The sequence below is a fragment of the Antennarius striatus genome, chromosome 7 (genome assembly GCF_040054535.1).
Source record: "Antennarius striatus isolate MH-2024 chromosome 7, ASM4005453v1, whole genome shotgun sequence".
Classification (NCBI taxonomy): domain Eukaryota; kingdom Metazoa; phylum Chordata; class Actinopteri; order Lophiiformes; family Antennariidae; genus Antennarius; species Antennarius striatus.
Window position 1 is genome coordinate 24,624,509 of NC_090782.1, and position 17,429 is coordinate 24,641,937.

Below are 17,429 nucleotides of genomic sequence, written 5' to 3' on the forward strand. Positions count from 1 at the left end.
TTACCTGCAGATTTGTACAAATCTCATGGATTTAAATCGTTTTGGAATCTCTGTGTTGCTTGTTTTATGTTGCATGAGCTTAAAATGTGTTTTTCAACTAGTTTCCATCTGCTTCAGTCGTGTGGAGAAAGTTGACCGTAAATAATTGTTAATTTATGAGTGAACTGCTTCCCTAAGCAGGGAAGAATCCAGCTGGATTTGTTCTTATTGTTCAAGGAATTGTTTAAATTTTTTCCCAGGGAACATAAAGTAATTTTTTTTCATTCTTTTTTTTTTAAGTTAATGTAAAATATTTAAAAAAATCATCAATCAATGAAAATTTAAACGAGATTAAACCGTTATATAATCATGTTAAAAGTTATTCCTCCGCTATCTCTCCGAGAGCCACAGCCCTGCGGTTACCATAGCAACGGCTGGCGGCGCGTTGGGGTGGAGGTTGGCTTGTAATTGGTCAGATCTGGGTTTCGTTTGGCCGTCATCCTCCAGCTAATTGGTGGATCTTGTTGTCGCTCTTAATCGGCGTAACTTGATTGGCTGTCGAGCACCTGTAGCCCCGCCTCCGTGAATCAGATCCGGCAGCTGCTCTCAGTCAGAGGAGAGGGAGCGGAGGAGGGTTAGCGGACAGGAGCGGGTCGGATCCTCCTGTTTACAGGAGGGAAAAGTTGTTTATCTCGCTTTGTTGTTGTTTACACCTTTAAACTTTAACTTAAGCTGTGAAAATATATACGTGGAGAAAATGTAGAGACTTTCCGACTGCTTTTGTCCTTGTTCGACGATGGAGCAACCTGCGATAAGGCAAGTAGTGAACCCGCTGCTCGTTAGCTAACCGCACCGATTTGACCCCGATGTCGGGGCCGTGAACGCACCACCCGCGAGCGGGGGGCTGTGCGTGACGTCACGGACGTGTGTGTGAGTGTGTGTGTGTGTGTGTGTGAGTAAAGAGTCCTGACGTGCCTCCACAGAGATCTCCAGATGTCCCCACCGGACGGTGCTTCGGACGACGACCTGCCCTCCGCGGCCCCGGTAGAGGGCGGCCTCGGCGGGAGCATCCGAAAGGTGAGGGGGGGGTCCTCCGGGAGGGGTCTGGGGTGGGGGCGAAGGGGTATTAACTGGTTATTAATGTTTCAGTCTGACACCTGACAACCCATCAGCACCAGTGGAACGTGTCCCCCACCCCCACCCCACCTGTGGACTCCTCCCACTTGTTTTGTGAAATCTGATTGGCTCCAGATGGATGTTTCCTGTGTCTATGACCAGATTCAAAAACTTTGAAAAACTCCCCTGTAGGAATTAATGATTACAGACCCCCCCCCCACAGCTGAAGGAATGTGATCTTCACTTCCTGTGTTCCATCAGCGCCGTCCAAAACAAAACGTGTGCAGCAGGAAGTCACCTGCAGCCTGACTCCGCCTCCTCCGGACGGAGGATGGAGCGCCGCCAGGAGCGTAATCCACGCAGGCACGCGGGATTAGAACCAAACGCCTTAACGGTCAGCTGGGGGTGTGTGAGGGAGGCTGGACGGAGACGTGAAGAGACCCCCCCAGATCCTCCTCCTCCCCCCGGCACTCCTACATCGCCGTGACGAGGAGGAGCTCATCAAAAACCAATGTGGCTCTACTAACTCCATGTCTTCCTTCCTTCCCTCCTTCCTTCCTTCCTTCCTTCCTTCCTTCCTTCCTTCCTTCCTTCCTTCCTTCCTTCCTTCCTTCCTTCCTTCCTTCCTTCCTTCCTTCCTTCCTTCCTTCCTTCCTTCCCTCCCTCCCTCCCTCCCTCCCTCGCTCCCTCCCTCCCTCCCTCCCTCCCTCCCTCCCTCCCTCCCTCCCTCCCTCCCTCCCTCCCTCCCTCCCTCCCTCCCTCCCTCCCTCCCTCCTTCCTTCCTTCCCTCCCTCCTTCCCTCCTTCCCTCCTTCCTTCCTTCCTTCCTTCCTTCCTTCCTTCCCTCCTTCCTTCCTTCCTTCCTTCCTTCCTTCCTTCCTTCCTTCTATCCCTCCTTCCTTCCTTCCTTCTATCCCTCCTTCCTTCCTTCCTTCCTTCCTTCCTTCCTTCCTTCCTTCCTTCCTTCCATCCTTCCTTCCTTCCAGGGATGCGACCCATTGGCTCAGACGCAGCGCAGCAAACTGCAGCACCGTCGCGCTCGAATCAACCAGCAGATCAACAAGGAGATGCGCATGAGGGCGGGGGCCGAGAACCTGTTCAGGTGAGGAGCTGCCACCTGATTGGCTGTTTCGGGCCGTTGGTTGTTGGAGCAGATCAGCTGATCTCCTCCTGGTTCTATGTTCGCCTGTCAGCTCAGACATGTTGGTATGACTGTCCTGTGATGGGAAAAGGTCAGAGGTCACACACACACAAACACACACACACTAGCATCGTAACCACGGCAACAACATCAACATCATTCACGTCTCTTATCCAGAGGAGAGATGGAGATACTTGAACTCCCACCCTGGATGTGGAGCCCCCCCGGGCCCTTCCACCAGGGCTCAGCGCCACGGCGACGCTTCAAACATATCTGACTGTAAACTTCCTGTTTACATCAAAACTACTTCCTGTTTACATCAGACAAGCAGTGACATCATTCACTCACCTGCTGCTGGTTGTTTGCTGGTTGTGCATGTATAATAATAGGATGGGATTGTTGTTATTATACCCCCCCCCCATTCAGGCTGCTGTCCTGAAAGCTGATGACTCAGTTTAGGGAACTTCAACAGGCGCTCCTGCCCCCCCCCCCACATGGGTCACAGAGACAAAGACCCCTCCCCCCTGCATGTTATCAGCCGGCTTTGTGTCCCGTCCCCAGCAGAGACACCCCCCACTGCTAAACCACCCCCCAGTGTACCCCCCACTGCCTTGTCTGACACTGTCAGACCTGTTTTGAGCTGGAATAGTACACACACACACACACACACACACACACACACACACAAACACACACACAAAAAACACACACCACACACACGCACACACACAAAAAACACACACCACACACACGCTAATCAGATTGTCCTCGACTTGATCCTAGATAGAGGTGTTCGTGTGTGTGTGTGTGTGTGTGTGTGTGTGTGTGTGTGTGTGTGTGTGTGTGTGTGTGTGTGTGTGTGTGTGTGTGTGTGTGTGTGTGTGTGTGTGTGTGTGTGTGTGTGAGGTGAAGCAGTCTAACAACAGATCTAATTCAGCTGCGTTTTTTTTTCAACACAACTAACGACTGAAAATCCAAACCACTGTTACTTATTGTAGTGCATCAATAAAAGCGTTGATCAGAACTGATCGCGGATCAATAATCAATCTTCATGCTGCATCAGTGGATTTCCTGCTGCTGGTGTGAACAACTGAGTCACACAAGCAAACAGTTAGCTTAGCTATGGGGGTTCACGGGCCGCATGTCCAAATGAATTTGTGTCACAGGTTACCATGGCAACCCGGCGGCTTGCAGGATCATTGTGTGTCGATGACCTCAACCCCCCCTCTCCCCCCACCCCCCAGTGACTGGAGGAGAAGCTAATGAGAAAGGCGAATAAATTAAAAGTTTAGTCAAAGAAAAGTTTGCAGATTTACACCTGAAAGGTTTCCATGGTGACGTGTGGCGCGTCGACATGTAAACAATCCAAACAACACAAGGATGATGTCATCAGTAACACTCGTCATTTACCCTTCAATCAATAATCAATCTATAACATGTCTGCTTTCGTATAAACACAGGTGTTAGCGACTGACACACAGATGCTCCTCCCCCTAGCGACCGACACAGATGCTCCTCCCCCAAGCGACCGACACAGATGCTCCTCCCCCTAGCGACCGACACACGAATGGTCCTCCCCTTAGCGACCGACACACTGATGCTCGTCCCCCTGGCGACCCACACGGATGCTCCTCCCCTTAGCGACCGACACGCAGATGCTCCTCCCCCTACCGACCGACATAAAGATGCTCCTCCCCCTAGCGACCGACATAAAGATGCTCCTCCCCCTACCGACCGACATAAAGATGCTCCTCCCCCTAGCGACAGACACAGGTCTGCTCCTGTCCATGTCACATGTTATAAACATGCTATCGACCAACGCACAGATGCTGTAAACTCCCCTTAGTCCCCCCCTTCACACGCTGTAACCCCCATGCCCCCCCCCCCACATGCTGTAAACACGCTGTAACCCCCCTGCCCCCCCCAGGGCGACCACCAACTCGCGGGTGAGGGAGACGGTGGCTCTGGAGCTCAGCTTCGTCAACTCCAACCTGCAGCTGCTGAAGGAGGAGCTGGAGGAGCTGAACAGCAGCATGGAGGTGTACCAGACCGACAGGTGAGACGGGCCGCCGCCACACCCCCGCCCCACGTTGCCAACGGTTACCTCGGGGGCGGGGGCAGGTTGGCATTAGCGTTCATTCAGTGCTCAGGGGGGGTTATCCCCTCTGCAGCAGCAGGAGGACTAAATCCCAGATTACGGCGTCAGGAATGACCACATGGCAGGAGTGAATGTTTATGTTGGGGGTGTGGGGTGTGTGTGTGTGTGTGTGGGGGGGGGGTCACTGTGTGTGTGTGTGTTTGTTAGTGTAGCAGGGGTTAATACGAGGCATTACCTTTAGCTTATTAGCAGGAGGAACCTGATGGGGTCACCTGTGTGTCGCTGCGTGTTGATATGTGGTGTTTTTACACACACACACACACACACACACACACACACACACACACACACACACACACACACACACACACACACACACACACACACACACTCATGCTGTGTTTATTTCTGTTCACAGTGAGGCCATAAATGTTCCCATGATCCCTCTGGGATTAAAGGAAACCAAAGAGGTGGACTTCAGCGTCTCCATCCAGGTGAGACTAGAAACAACAAACACAGTGATGATGTAACGTGATAGGTTATTAGAATAAATTAGAATAAGTTATAACATAATTAGCACATAATTAGATTTATGTCTGTGAAAAACAGGATGAGGCTCCACCCAGAAACTTTAACTGTGCTGTATGTATGCTGTATGTATGTTGTATGTATGCTGTATGTATGTTGTATGTATTTTGTATGTATTTTGTATGTATGCTGTATGTATGTTGTATGTATGTTTAATGTGACATGTCTGTTGCACACAGGACTTCATCTGTGAACATTATGGAGAGGACGGTTCTCTCTACGACAAGGAGATCCAGGCCCTGATGGAGCTCAGGCAGGTCAGAAAAGACACTGCTGGACCCCAAACCTAACCCTAGATCAACCCGAGGTCCTACCTCAACCCTTACACCTACCCTAACCTTAACCCTAAACCCACCCCTACCTCTAAGTCTAAACCACAACCCTAACCCCAACCCTAACCCTAGATCAACCCTAACTCTAACCCTAGCTCTAGCCATAACCCGAACACCAACCCTACCTCTAAATCTAATCCTAACCCTAACCACAAAACTAACCCCAACCCTACGTAATCCGAGTCGTCACCCCAACACCACCCCTAAACCTAATTTATTTCTCAATCGTAACCCTAACTCTAATCCAAACCCTAACTCTAACCCTAATCCCAACCCTAACCCTAACACCAACTCTTAATCTATCCATAAACCTATTCTCAGTCCTAGAACCTGAACCTGAGTGTAACCCAAACCCCAACTCCAACCCCAACCCTAAATGTTACCCTAAACCAAGCCCTAACTCTGACCCTAGCCCAGAACCCAACCCCAACCATAACCCCTATCTCTATACCACCAACCTCAACCCTGATCATAATTCTAATCCCAGCCCTCACCCTAACCCTAACTCTAACCCCTAACTCAAATCCTATCCCCTCGTGGCCCCCTGACCCCCCTGCCAGAGACTCCCCCTCCATTGGTGTTTCTGTGTTTGGTTCCAGGCGATGCGGACTCCCAGTCGGAACCAGGCGGGCCTGGAGCTGCTGATGGAGTACTACAACCAGATGTTCTACCTGGACCAACGCTTCTTCCCCCTGCACAGGAACCTGGGGGTCCACTTCCACTGGTAGGGGGGACGCCTTTCTTAAAGCCAGTCAAACCAGAACCTGGAACCAGAACCTTTTCCGTAGGTCGTGTATCTGACGCGTTAGCTAACCGGGTCCCTGTCCCACCCCCTTCAGGTACGACTCTCTGACGGGCGTCCCTTCCTGTCAACGCACGCTGGCCTTCGAGAAAGGAAGTGTGTTGTTCAACATCGCCGCCCTCTACACCCAGATGGGGGCGCGGCAGGACCGCTCGGCGCCCGCCGGCATCGACAAAGCCGTCGACGCCTTCCAGAGAGCCGCAGGTACCCAGCCTCTCCTGAACGCCTCAGCGCATCCCCGTCGTTTTTCCTACCGGCGTCAACTTCCTGTTTCAGGTGCGTTTAACTACCTGAAGGAGAACTTCTCCAACGCTCCCAGTCTGGACATGAGCAGCCCGTCGCTTTGCATGCTGGTCCAGCTGATGGTTGCCCAGGTGCAGGAGTGCGTCTTTGAACGCGTCACCCTCACCACCAGGGACGCACACGTCATGTCCCAGCTGCGCCTGGCGCAGGAGGCGGCGCGGGTGAGTCCACTGCTTCTCGCCGTCCTTTTCTCGCTGCCGCTCTGACTGACCGGCGTCTCTGGCGGTTCGACAGGTGTCTGACGTCTACCTGCTGGCGCAGCAGACGATGGTGCACCCCCTAATGAAGGACTACGTCCCGTTCTCCTGGGCCTCTGTGGTTCAGGTCAAAGCTGAGCACTTCCGCGCCCTCGCCCACTTCCACGCCGCCGTGGCGCTCTGCAACCGCACGCGTGAGTCGTCCACTGAAGAGACAGGAAGTGACATCGTTTGTGTGTTTCCCTGCCTCACGATGCTTCATGTGTTCCGTTTTAGTGTCTGCTGATGACGAGGAGGGTGTGGAGGAAGCCTTCCTCACGTTCTACGTCAGCGGTCCCGCCGGTCCGCCGCTCAGCCGGGTCCTACGAGACCCCGAAACCCGCAGGAAGTTGGGTGAGTTCATGTTTTTCAAATGAAACGGGACACCAGCTCGGAATGCCGGGTTGATGTTGGGGGGGGGGCGATGGCTGCAGGTAAGGCGCACCTGAGGCGGGCGGTGATCCGACACGAGGAGGCCATGCGGGTCCACGGTCTGTGCAGGATCCTGAGGAAGATGGACCTCCTGCAGGACGTCCTGGCGCTGACGCACAAGCGCTCCCTGGACATGTACGCCCGGCTGGACCGCGAGGACGACTTCGACGAGACGGTCGACGCCCCGGAGATCCAGCGTAAGTGTTTGTGTCCGCGTCCTACCGTCAAACCAACAGGAAGTGATGTCATGTCATTCCTCTGCCGGCAGCTCAGACGCATCAGAAACCAGAAGTCACGCCCCCCAACTTTGCCGCCGTCCAGATCAGAGACATCTTCCAGCGACTGGTGGGATGCCGACACACACACTCACACACACACTCCTGCAGCCGTTCTTCATCTGAAGGCTCCTCCCTGTCCCCTGCAGGGGCCCCTGTCCGTCTTCTGCGCTCGCGCCCGCTGGGGCCCCGCCCAAACCATCTGCCTGCAGAGGGGGGAGGGCGGCCTGGGCCTCACCCTCAGAGGGGACTCCCCCGTCCTGGTGGCCGGAGTCGTTCCGGGGGGATGTGCGGCGGTAAGAACCTCCTGGAAGTCCCTGAAATGCTCCAGACGCGTTTTTTTTACTGATGACTTCCTGTCGAGCAGGAGGCGGGGCTACGGGAGGGCGACTACATCGTGGCGGTGGACGGGCGGGACTGCAAGTGGGCCAAACACGGCGAGGTGGTCCACATGCTGAAGAGCTGCGGCGACCGGGGGGTGGAGCTCAGCGTGGTCACTCTGCACTCGCACGAGGCTCAGGTGACCGCTGGTGAACGTGGGCGTGGTTTTTGGGGGTGTGGCCAGCCGTACAACTGACCGGGGCCTGGGTGTGTCTCAGCAGGTCGACCGGAGGGCTGTCACGCTGTCCCACGGAGGGGACAAAGAAAACACCCGGCAGCATCTGCTGGGTGGAGCCAAGGGCCAGAGCTCCGCCTCTTTGCTGAACTGGAACAGGAAGAAGAAGAGGGAAGGGGGCGGGGCCTCAAAAAGACCAGGAAGCACTTTCAGCTTGTCTTTCGGGGCCATCCGGGACGATGAGGCCATGTACTGAGACGGGACGAGGCGTTCAGGGAACCACGGTACGATTGGGACACGAAAGCCCGCCCACCAGCAGGGCGGGGAGGGGCCACGCCTGCAGGAAGCCCCGCCATCTCCTAGACAACACTTCCTCTTTGTCCTCACAAGTCATTCGTGGCAAAACGCCGACGCGGTTTTACGATCGCTGGTTGGATCTGAGCCACAAAACGACCCCCTGGACATAAATGGGCGTGGCCCTTAAATAAAAGGGGTGTGGCTTGTAGATAAGATGGTGATTGGCGGGTTATTGATCCGGCGCTGTATCTTCATTGGTACAGAACTCGACTGAGCAGGTGAGCCGTTATCCTATCGGAACAACAAACATGTTTACCTTCTGTCTGTTTGTTTGTTTGTTTGTTACACGTTTATTTTCACAATAAAAGCACTTCAGTTTTTTTTTTCTGCTTTTAAATGCTGTGAAATTTGAAATGAACTTTTTGTTAAAAAAGTCTTATCATTTAGCGACGGACAAGCTTGTGTTTCCTGTTGTTGGTTTTTAAAGGAGCAGCTCACACCACTCAGTGCCCCCTGGTGGGGAACGTTGTCCATGACACCAAACCAACTCTGGTATTTTTTCATGTGTAAAAATAAAAGGTGAAACGACTCGTCATTTTCCGTCCAGCTCGAGACGTTTTATACAGATTTAATGTTTGAAAACCATTTTTCTTTGCTTCCAGTTTGAACTCTGATATTCATTGAATCTGGACTGAGACAGAATTTAATTTTATCTCCTGTTTTGAGTAAACATTCCACTGTTCTGTGAATCACTGTCATGAATAAATATTTTCGCACAAATTCCGAAACCATATTCATCAGTGTTTAAGGGAACCCTTTAACTTTTATTATAATTTTTTTTCTTTAATTTAAAAATTATTTGTTTTTCTTTTGATATTTTTGTTTTATTTTTCCACTCAGTTAAAGTATATATAATAAAATGTGATAAACATAAAAAGCAGATTTGAGCCGTTAAACCATTAACGGCCACCGGAGGGCGCTAAAGATCCACGGATCAACTGTGAAGCTCGAGTCTGATGATCGAACGCGTTTTTATCTTCTAAATGAAATAAAACATGGAAAGCTTCTGGTGTCCTGAGAAACGTATGACTTGGATAGCGAATAACCTAAATAATTCTCTTTTCATTGCTTGTGAATTTAATTCTTTTGACACCAGACAAACGTTGATTTTCCAGGAAACAAGAATAATTAAACTGGAGGATTTCGGCTTCATTATTTTTATTCTATTTATAATAGATCTTCCTGCTCCGGAGTCATTCGTGAAAGCTGAAGACCTGCTTGTGTAACAGTTACAAATAAAATTCGTATTTTTGTGTGTGAACTTCCCCACATTTCATAGTTCCATCCGCTGTTTTTTGGTTCCGGGTTTCGGTGGGACGGTTATTGACGGTGCACCACCGGATATCCTGCTGGAGGTCTGGAGGGGGTTAAAGGGCTTCGGAGATTTGTTCTTTATCCCACATTGTTTTCTACAGCGGGTGTGAGTTTGTGGTGAATTAATGTCCAAATTTTCTGTGTTTAAATATTAATTATATAAATCATCATTATAATTTACGTGTTAATTGCTGGATGCTAATTAGCTTTGAAGCTATGCTAACTGGCTTATTGTGTTGTAGCTATGCCGATGTCAGCCCCCCCCCCCCAGGTGGTGGGCCCCACCCTTTATATTACAGGTATGTTTTCCTAAGTTATTAAAATAGAAAAGAAAAACTTTTAAAATAGTTATTTTCCGTGTTTTATGAAACATACTTTGTGTTTCTTTATTTACTCAATTCAATTCAAAAAACTTTATTCGTCCCCAATTAAAAGCACATAAAGCAGGATTTGTGTAAAAGGGCAAACATACAGTGTAAACAAACAGTAAACAAATAATAATGAAATAATAACATAAATACACCGTTTATGTTAAATAATAAATCAAAACCTGGTTAGTTCAGAAACTAGTTTGTTCAAGAATAAATTCGTTTACAACCTAGTTATTTATTCCTATTCTTTTGTCTCACTTTTGTGTTGATTATGATAATTATTTTAATGCCAGTGTTTGCACAATTTATAAAAAAATATAAAAGCATCTTTTTTTCCCTCCAGAAGTAAATCTCAGAAATAAGCAGTGCCCTCCCCCCCCCGCTCTGAAGGTTTACATGACAGGGTCAGGTCATGTATTTGTAATGTTATTGTTAAATACATGTAAAAGTTTGCTTACAAGAAAAACAAGACCTGAAAGTATAACAATATACAAAAATATATATTTTATAATATATATATAAAAATTAAAAAAATAACATATTACATAATGATTTTTATATATTATAAAAAATATATTTTATAATGTATATTTGATAATTTATAATGTATAACAATATACAAAAACACTATTATTAGTTACCCCCCTCCCCACCCCACAACCCCTCGGTTTGGCCTCTGTATTGAAAAGTCATTCCATCATTTGTTGTTGTTCTCTCTTCATCTCTCAGTGTTCTGGAGGCTGCAGTGTGAACGCTGTGAAGTAACCACACGGTCAGTTGTGTGTTTTTTGTTTGTCCTTTTAAAACATGTTTACAGCAGTTTTGACACACACAAATTGAAGAAGCGTCATTCACACACACTCAAAGATTTTAAAGCCAGTGTTAGATTGGACTTTTGGACCCAGTTGGGGGTCCCGACTCTGTGTTCACCACAAAAAATGAGCCAAAGACTGAGTTTGTAAAAATAACTACTGGTACTCACACAATAGCTGTGTCTATAAAGGTGAGTAAATGTCAGATTTCTTCTAATAAATTGTATTTTAATGAACACAAATGAACATTCCATTTCAAAGCAAGATAATATTTCACAGAAGGTCAAGAAATATAATCTTAAAAAAATAGCAGTGTTGACATCTGTCTTTGGAAACTCAAAAATGTATAAACTACGAAATTCTTTAAAAATTAACTTTGCTGATTATCCTGAACTAATATTTAGCATCTGAACAATTATTTCTGATAACTGCTTCGCATCTGTGGTTCATGGAGTCGACTGAATTCTGGCATCGTTTAACAGGAACTCCAGCTCGCATACCAGATTATACGTCACCAAACATGCAGTGAATGGAACAGGCCTAACTATTCCTGCCTTTCAAAATAAAATACAACAAAATGTAATTTCACACAAAAATTTAATGGAATAAATTGTCCAGGAATATGTAAAAAAAAATTGTGTTTCCAAAGTGGAATGATGGGATTTAAATCAAACTAATTTGATATACACTCATTTTATTGAAATATAAAAATTATCTGACCACATGTACAAAAATTTCCTTAAGGTAATTATCAAAAAAATAATTACAAACTATTATAATTACATTTTTATGTCGTTTAAATTTGCTTTTTCATATCGGCTGAAACAATAAATCTTTATCTGCAAAATGGTCCAAGGCACCGACGCGACCATATTGGGTGCTTCCTGCCGGTCAGCAGTAGAGGTTCATGCTGCTGCTCTGGTACAGGTACATGTAGGCGTCGCAGAACAGGCGTTTGGCCACGCCCTTCATGCCTCGAGGCACCTGACTGGCCAGCTCCGCCGGGGACATGCCGAGATACCGCCCCACCTCGGGGCAGGCGTGTACCTCCGGGATGTTGAAGCCGTCGCTCCCACCTGGACACAAGCACAGCGCTGAAGGTGACGCGGACCAATCAGGCGCCAGCAGGGGGCGCCAGCAGGCGGCGCCGGAGCGAACACTCACCCTGCCTGTCTGCCATGCTGTCGAAGAAGAGCCAGTCGTGGGCGTCGGGGCCGTGCTTGATGAAGGACACGTAGTGGCTGGTCTCAATGCAGAGCACGGCGAACAGCTCCAGCTTGTCTCTGGTGGGGGTGTGAGGGCCCCCCCAGCCCTGGTAGCCCTCAGGGACCTCCAGCGGCGCCCTCTGGTGGGACCGGCGCTGAGGATGACTGTGCACCTGCAAAACCACAGGACGAAACTCTTTTGCACATCGCTCAGGGCTTTCTATTTATTAGCTCCACACCCCCCCAGTGAAGACAAAGTCACATGACTCCCCCTGGCCACGCCCAGCAGGGCTCACCTGAGAGGAGCAGGTCTCACAGAACACTTTGAATCCCGTCTGGCTGAACAGCGGATCGGTGAAGCATTCGGCGCACTCCTCCTGTGCCGGGCGTCCACACAGCACGCACTGCTGAGGAACTGAAACACACCACGGGTTAGAGGCCGACACGCCCGTCTGGGGGCGGGGCAGGGGGCGGTACCTTCAGACAGGAGGTCGGTGACGTCCAGCTCCAGTGACGGGATGATCTTCTCGAACATCTTGAACTTCTTCCCAAAGCGCGGCATCTGAAGGATGAGGCAGGACGGCACCTGCCAATCAGGAGAGGGGCGGGGGATGAAATGAGAGGGGCGGAGCATCAGGGAGGAGGAAGGGGAGGAGCTTCAGATCTCACCTCAGCCAGCTTGAGTCCTGCGCTGTGGAAGGAATGCTCCAGCAGCTGCTGGACGGTCGGTAGGACCAGGCTGTGGTTCTGGTCCAGGAAGATCTGGTAGCAGTAGCTCTGCTGCACCTCGCCGCCGGCCGAGCTGGGGGGGGACGAGTTAGCGTGGGTGGGGCTGCCACAATTAGCTGACTCGTCATGGTTACGTCGTCTCGTGTGTGTGTGTGTGTGTGAGGGAACCCACATCTTCAGCAGAGGATCCAGGGCCAGGATGTGGTGCATGATGACGCTGAGGAACTCCTCTGGATCTGAAAACGCGACGACGTCAAAAAACGTAGACCAACAGAATCCGACGCGTCCGACCCCCCCGGGCGGCGCTCACCTTTCTCGTCCGTGGTGAACGAGTGGCTGTATCCGTGTTTCTGCAGCTGCTGCCGGAGCTTCATGACGGACCGGCCCTCCACGAAGCCCCTCCTGCACAGAACGGACAGGTTCAGACGTGGACGGCAGCTAACGTGGGGCCTCAGCGACGCATCCCGGCGGCGCCCACCGCCCCCCCCACCTGCGCAGAGGGTTGACGATGTCATGGAGCAGCGTCTCTTGAATGGGGGCGTCCCGGGGGCGGGTGGATTTGAACAGCATGGAGTCCAAGACGGACGAGCAGGAGAACAAACTGCAGGGAGGAAGAGGAGGAAGAGGAGGAGTCAGGAAGGAAATCGGGACGGGGGTCACCGTGACGACGCGGTCCTGACCTGAAGAGGGCGGCGTCCATGTAGCACGAGTTGTGGTGACCTTGGATGCCCTTCATCCGTCCAATCAGAATCTGGTTCACCTGCTCTGAGCTGATTGGGGGAACCGTCTCCAGATGGGTGGGGCTGAGGTCCGGCTTGCTCTCTGATGACACACACACACACACACACACACACACACACACACACACACACACAGGTAAACAGATTACACACCGAGGGCTCTGCTGCCCCCTGCTGGTCAGGCAAACAAACATCCTTCCCCGTCTGACCTGCATCTTCCTGCTTCCTCTCCGTCTGATTGGCCGACGGGCTCTGGAACCTGGAGTCTGGTCGGCAGGCGTTCAGCCGGATCAGCAGGCCTCTCCTGGGGGGGCAGCTGAACAGACGCTGGTTCCTGAAGCAACCGTCTGTCACTCCTACTTCCTCTTCCTGCGTGCAGACGCGAACGGGATTAATGGATTATCGGGTAAATCCACCCGCTTGACGCGCCGCCCTCACCAGCTCCAGTCCGGCCAGGACTTCCTGTCGGTCGGGGAACGTCCCGATCCAGCGGATGATGCCGAAGGAATTCCCGGAAGCCAGAGTCACCTCCACCAGCGAGTTGAGGGTCAGGTCGGCGTGTGGGGCGTCAGTTTTCATCTCCGTGGGGGCGTCCACGCCCTCAGGCCCTATGGAGGAGAACGAATCGGGTCAGACGCGAGACGAAGAGCAGAAACAGGAAGTGACAGGAAGTCGCCACACCTGGAGGCACCTCCCCTTTAGCGACGCAGTCCAGAGGAACTTCCACCTCCCCTCCCGTCTTCCCGTTCTCGTCTTCATCCTGAAAAACGAGGAAGACAAAGTCGATGACGTCCTGCCGGCCGCCGCCGAGCGTCGTGAAAAGGTCGACTCACCGTGGAGATGCGAACCATCGTCTGCCCGCCGCGTTCCTGCACGTCCACCACCATCCCGTGGCGATACGTATCGCTGACGAAGTAGGTCACCCTGTCGCCGGGCGCCAGCTCCTCGGGTTCTGGCGAGGGCCGCTGCGGCTCCGGGTCGGACCCACCAGGGTCCGCCAGCCTCAGTTTGGAGAACGGAACAAACAACCTGCTGCCATCGGGACAGGAAGCGAGGGATTCGTACCGGTGGGACGCCTCCGACTTCCCCTTGTCTTCCCCCTGGTGGGAGACGCACAGCTGAGTGGCCAGTTAGTTACCATGACGACAATCCATAATCTGGGAATCATGATTAACATCTGTATTTTATTTCCCATCATGCATCTGGATTTGTTTTCTTCTTTCCTCCACTGGTGCAGAAAACCGGTGCGACACTGAGCCTGCATTCTCTCAGCTACCTGCAGGGGGCGGTGTTTTGTCTCTGCTACACCCTGAACGCATTCCTTTGACAATTTGGGGAATTTTTAAGCCTTTAATTCATTTCGAACTTTTTAAAATTGGACTTGTTTTGATCACATGACCTCTAGCAATGAAAACACAACCAAACTTTTCGATCCAGACCAGAGTAAACGCAGACAGACGGGGGCAGAGGTGAGGTTTTCATTTTTTAACGCCCCACCTGTAGTTCAACCTCAAAGAACGTCCCCGTCAGCGGGGACAAGTACGTCGCCGCCGTCCTCCTCCCAATGGAGCGAACCACGCCCCTCAGCTTCTCTCCGCCTTCATCCACCATCACTACCACGTCGGTTCCCACGGCGACGCCTTGAGCCGCTCGGAGAGCCTCCTTCTCCCTGAAATACCTCAGCCTCTCGGCGGTGTCCGGCAGCGCCATCAGCAGCTCCGCCTCCTCCGCCTCCAGCTCCTCCAGGTGACTCCGATCGATCCGCTCGATCGACGAAGCCGAGCCCATGAGGTGGAGGAGCACCTTCCTGGGAGGTCTGGAGGGCGCCGTCTGCTCATACTGGTATTTACTGGCGTAGCCAATGTGGCCGGCGGCGATGTGGGCGGAGCCTTCAGGTTTCCTCGTTACGATGAAGTAGACGTTGTGTGATGACGTCATTTTCCTGAGAACACAGAACACAAACACAGATGTGATGCTGACGGACGTGCGCTGCATAAGGATGGAAGTGAAACTTTATTTTTTGACAGTTTAATGATCTGAGAAAATAAACGCAAAAGAAAATAAACACACTTTTGAGTCATTTGTTTTTCTTATTTCAAGCTTATTTATTTTGTATGCTTAGCCTCAAACAAAGCTAGCATTCGCTGACGGTAGCAATCAGTGAGCTACAATGAATTGGGAGTGTATAGATTGTTAGCTAACGTTAGCTGTCAAGCTAATGACAGGTATTTGTGTGATGATTAGCCAACATTAGATCGTGTCACAGTGATTCTTAATGATGCTAATGCTAAGCATGCTAACACAGCTGATGTGGATTGAAGCAGCAGAGACAGGATGTGTGTGTGTGTGTGCAGAAAATTATTTTAAAGTCCGTTTTATGCAACCTTAACTTTACTTTTATGACACATTCTACACAAATATTTATCTGATTGACTTAAATTGATATAATTAATAAAAAATAAACAAAAACAGCTTTATGTCGCTTTTTTTTTTACCTGATATGTTGACAACATTGAAGCTAGCTGCCTAGCTAGCGCGTGTCAGTTCACAGCTAACGATGACGTCAAGCGGAACAAGGAGGACCAGAAGGGATCTTTATCGCCGTTGACGTCGTTACCTTCACCGGTTCGGCGTCTTCTCCCCCGCCGTCCTCCGGACCTTCACCCCCGGACCCGCTGCCGCCTCACTTCCCCTTTCATTTCGTCCCAGGCGGACGTCACCCGCCGCGCGCGCCTCACAGGTCGATATAATCGCAGCTGGTGCGCGTCAATGACGTCACATCCACAGGTGGAAAGTGCCTCCGCTAATCCCCCATCGAGCTTCTGACGCGGAAACGTTGAAGGTTTTTAACGCTCCTGTGTTTAAATGAGCCGACAGCCACCCGGAAGTCATTTTAAAATCCGGGTTATTGTATTCCCTCAGTGCGGTCTTTCAGGCAACAGGTGGATGGAGTCCCCGCTGATCCTCCAGCGACGCGTTCTGACGATACGTATGACGTCACGGCTACTCTCATCGACCATGTTTATCAGTAAAGCTCGTGTGATCGAGTAGGTTAATTTAAATTAGAATTAGAAAAAACAACAACCCCAAAACAATTTCGTTGTACTGTTCATTCAAACATACCACACACAACTTGAAAACATTAGTCTTGAATCCTAAAAAAAAAAAAAAAAACTACACATCGAATTTATTTAAATTTATCGGATACTTTGCAATTCCGAAACGTTAATCCTGTTTCACGAATTCGTTCCTGTCAAATTAACCCGTCAAATTGTCCTGTCATTTAAAACGGAGGGTGAAAATTTTCCAGAATTAAAAGCGTGTACTGACGTCATCACCAAGCGACTGTTTCGTCTCTTTTTTGGGCGACCGAGGGTTTCAGCTGTTGGTATGGAGGAGAGAGAGGCTCTGAAGAGAGAAATCGAACTTCTACAAGGTAAGTCCGATTTGTTTACGATCGACAGTTAATCAAACGTTATTAATCCGGTTTAAACTGTTGCGCAGGTTATTTTTTTAAGTTGTTGCGTTCAAGCGGTGCTCGTATTTTTGAGCCTCATCGGAGCCCGATCAGCGGGATGTTTGGCTAACGTCAACGTCGTTCTAACGTTATAGCAATTACGACGTTATAACTGTAATATACTGTACTCCAGACAACGTTGTTAGCGGGCGGGCAACTTATTTATTTGTCATTTGTTACAGAGCAGGACTACGGGAACTCAGTAGGGACAAACAGACTACAGGTAGAAAAGCAAAGCACTTAATGAACCAGTGTTATTCGACACAATATGTTACATCTCCCCTTCTCAGAAAAGAAACCTCTTTATATATTGCACTTAAAAGTTAACATTAAACTGACTCTTATACTGTTTAACCTTTAAACTGTACCTTTAGGTTTCCAGATAAACAAATCTCAATTCAAGTAAACAAACTTCAATACTAGTACCTGTAGCTTCTTAACTCAGTTGCAAATAGAAAGCAATGAAACAGTCATTTAGCTTTGTAATAAACTTCACACAGTAACTAGGAAGGTGTGATTAGTATCTC

The 17,429-nt window shown here is 50.0% G+C and overlaps 2 protein-coding genes across 7 annotated transcripts; one reads left to right on the forward strand and one right to left on the reverse strand.

Annotated features, from left to right (window-relative positions):
* The first annotated feature begins 608 nt into the window (after window positions 1-608).
* rhpn1 (rhophilin, Rho GTPase binding protein 1) lies at window positions 609-9,155 on the forward strand. 4 transcript variants are annotated; one of them, XM_068319334.1, is made up of 16 exons: window positions 609-795; window positions 963-1,056; window positions 2,081-2,196; window positions 4,163-4,291; window positions 4,752-4,827; window positions 5,101-5,178; window positions 5,853-5,977; window positions 6,093-6,259; window positions 6,332-6,519; window positions 6,593-6,749; window positions 6,832-6,948; window positions 7,029-7,223; window positions 7,295-7,371; window positions 7,451-7,597; window positions 7,669-7,821; window positions 7,904-9,152. In XM_068319334.1, the coding sequence occupies exons 1-16, from the start codon at window positions 776-778 to the stop codon at window positions 8,111-8,113; spliced, it is 2,049 nt and encodes a 682-aa protein (XP_068175435.1). In that variant the 5' UTR covers window positions 609-775; the 3' UTR covers window positions 8,114-9,152. The 4 variants fall into 4 exon arrangements, with proteins under 4 accessions (XP_068175435.1, XP_068175433.1, XP_068175432.1 ...); XM_068319332.1 differs by having other exon boundaries at window positions 6,093-6,519; window positions 7,300-7,371; window positions 7,901-9,155; XM_068319331.1 differs by having other exon boundaries at window positions 6,093-6,519; window positions 7,901-9,154.
* A 1,747-nt stretch (window positions 9,156-10,902) lies between these two features.
* Window positions 10,903-16,537, reverse strand: cyldl (cylindromatosis (turban tumor syndrome), like). 3 transcript variants are annotated; one of them, XM_068318930.1, is made up of 15 exons: window positions 15,881-16,534; window positions 14,883-15,327; window positions 14,219-14,485; window positions 14,067-14,145; window positions 13,824-13,993; window positions 13,595-13,754; window positions 13,326-13,467; window positions 13,136-13,246; window positions 12,956-13,047; window positions 12,818-12,881; window positions 12,586-12,718; window positions 12,394-12,502; window positions 12,213-12,331; window positions 11,876-12,089; window positions 10,922-11,787 (listed from the first exon to the last, which is right to left on the reverse strand). In XM_068318930.1, the coding sequence occupies exons 2-15, from the start codon at window positions 15,321-15,323 to the stop codon at window positions 11,603-11,605; spliced, it is 2,286 nt and encodes a 761-aa protein (XP_068175031.1). In that variant the 5' UTR covers window positions 15,324-15,327; window positions 15,881-16,534; the 3' UTR covers window positions 10,922-11,602. The 3 variants fall into 3 exon arrangements, with proteins under 3 accessions (XP_068175030.1, XP_068175029.1, XP_068175031.1); XM_068318929.1 differs by having other exon boundaries at window positions 10,903-11,787; window positions 12,586-12,881; window positions 16,003-16,537; XM_068318928.1 differs by having other exon boundaries at window positions 10,909-11,787; window positions 12,586-12,881; window positions 15,881-16,536.
* Window positions 16,538-17,429: the final 892 nt, after the last annotated feature.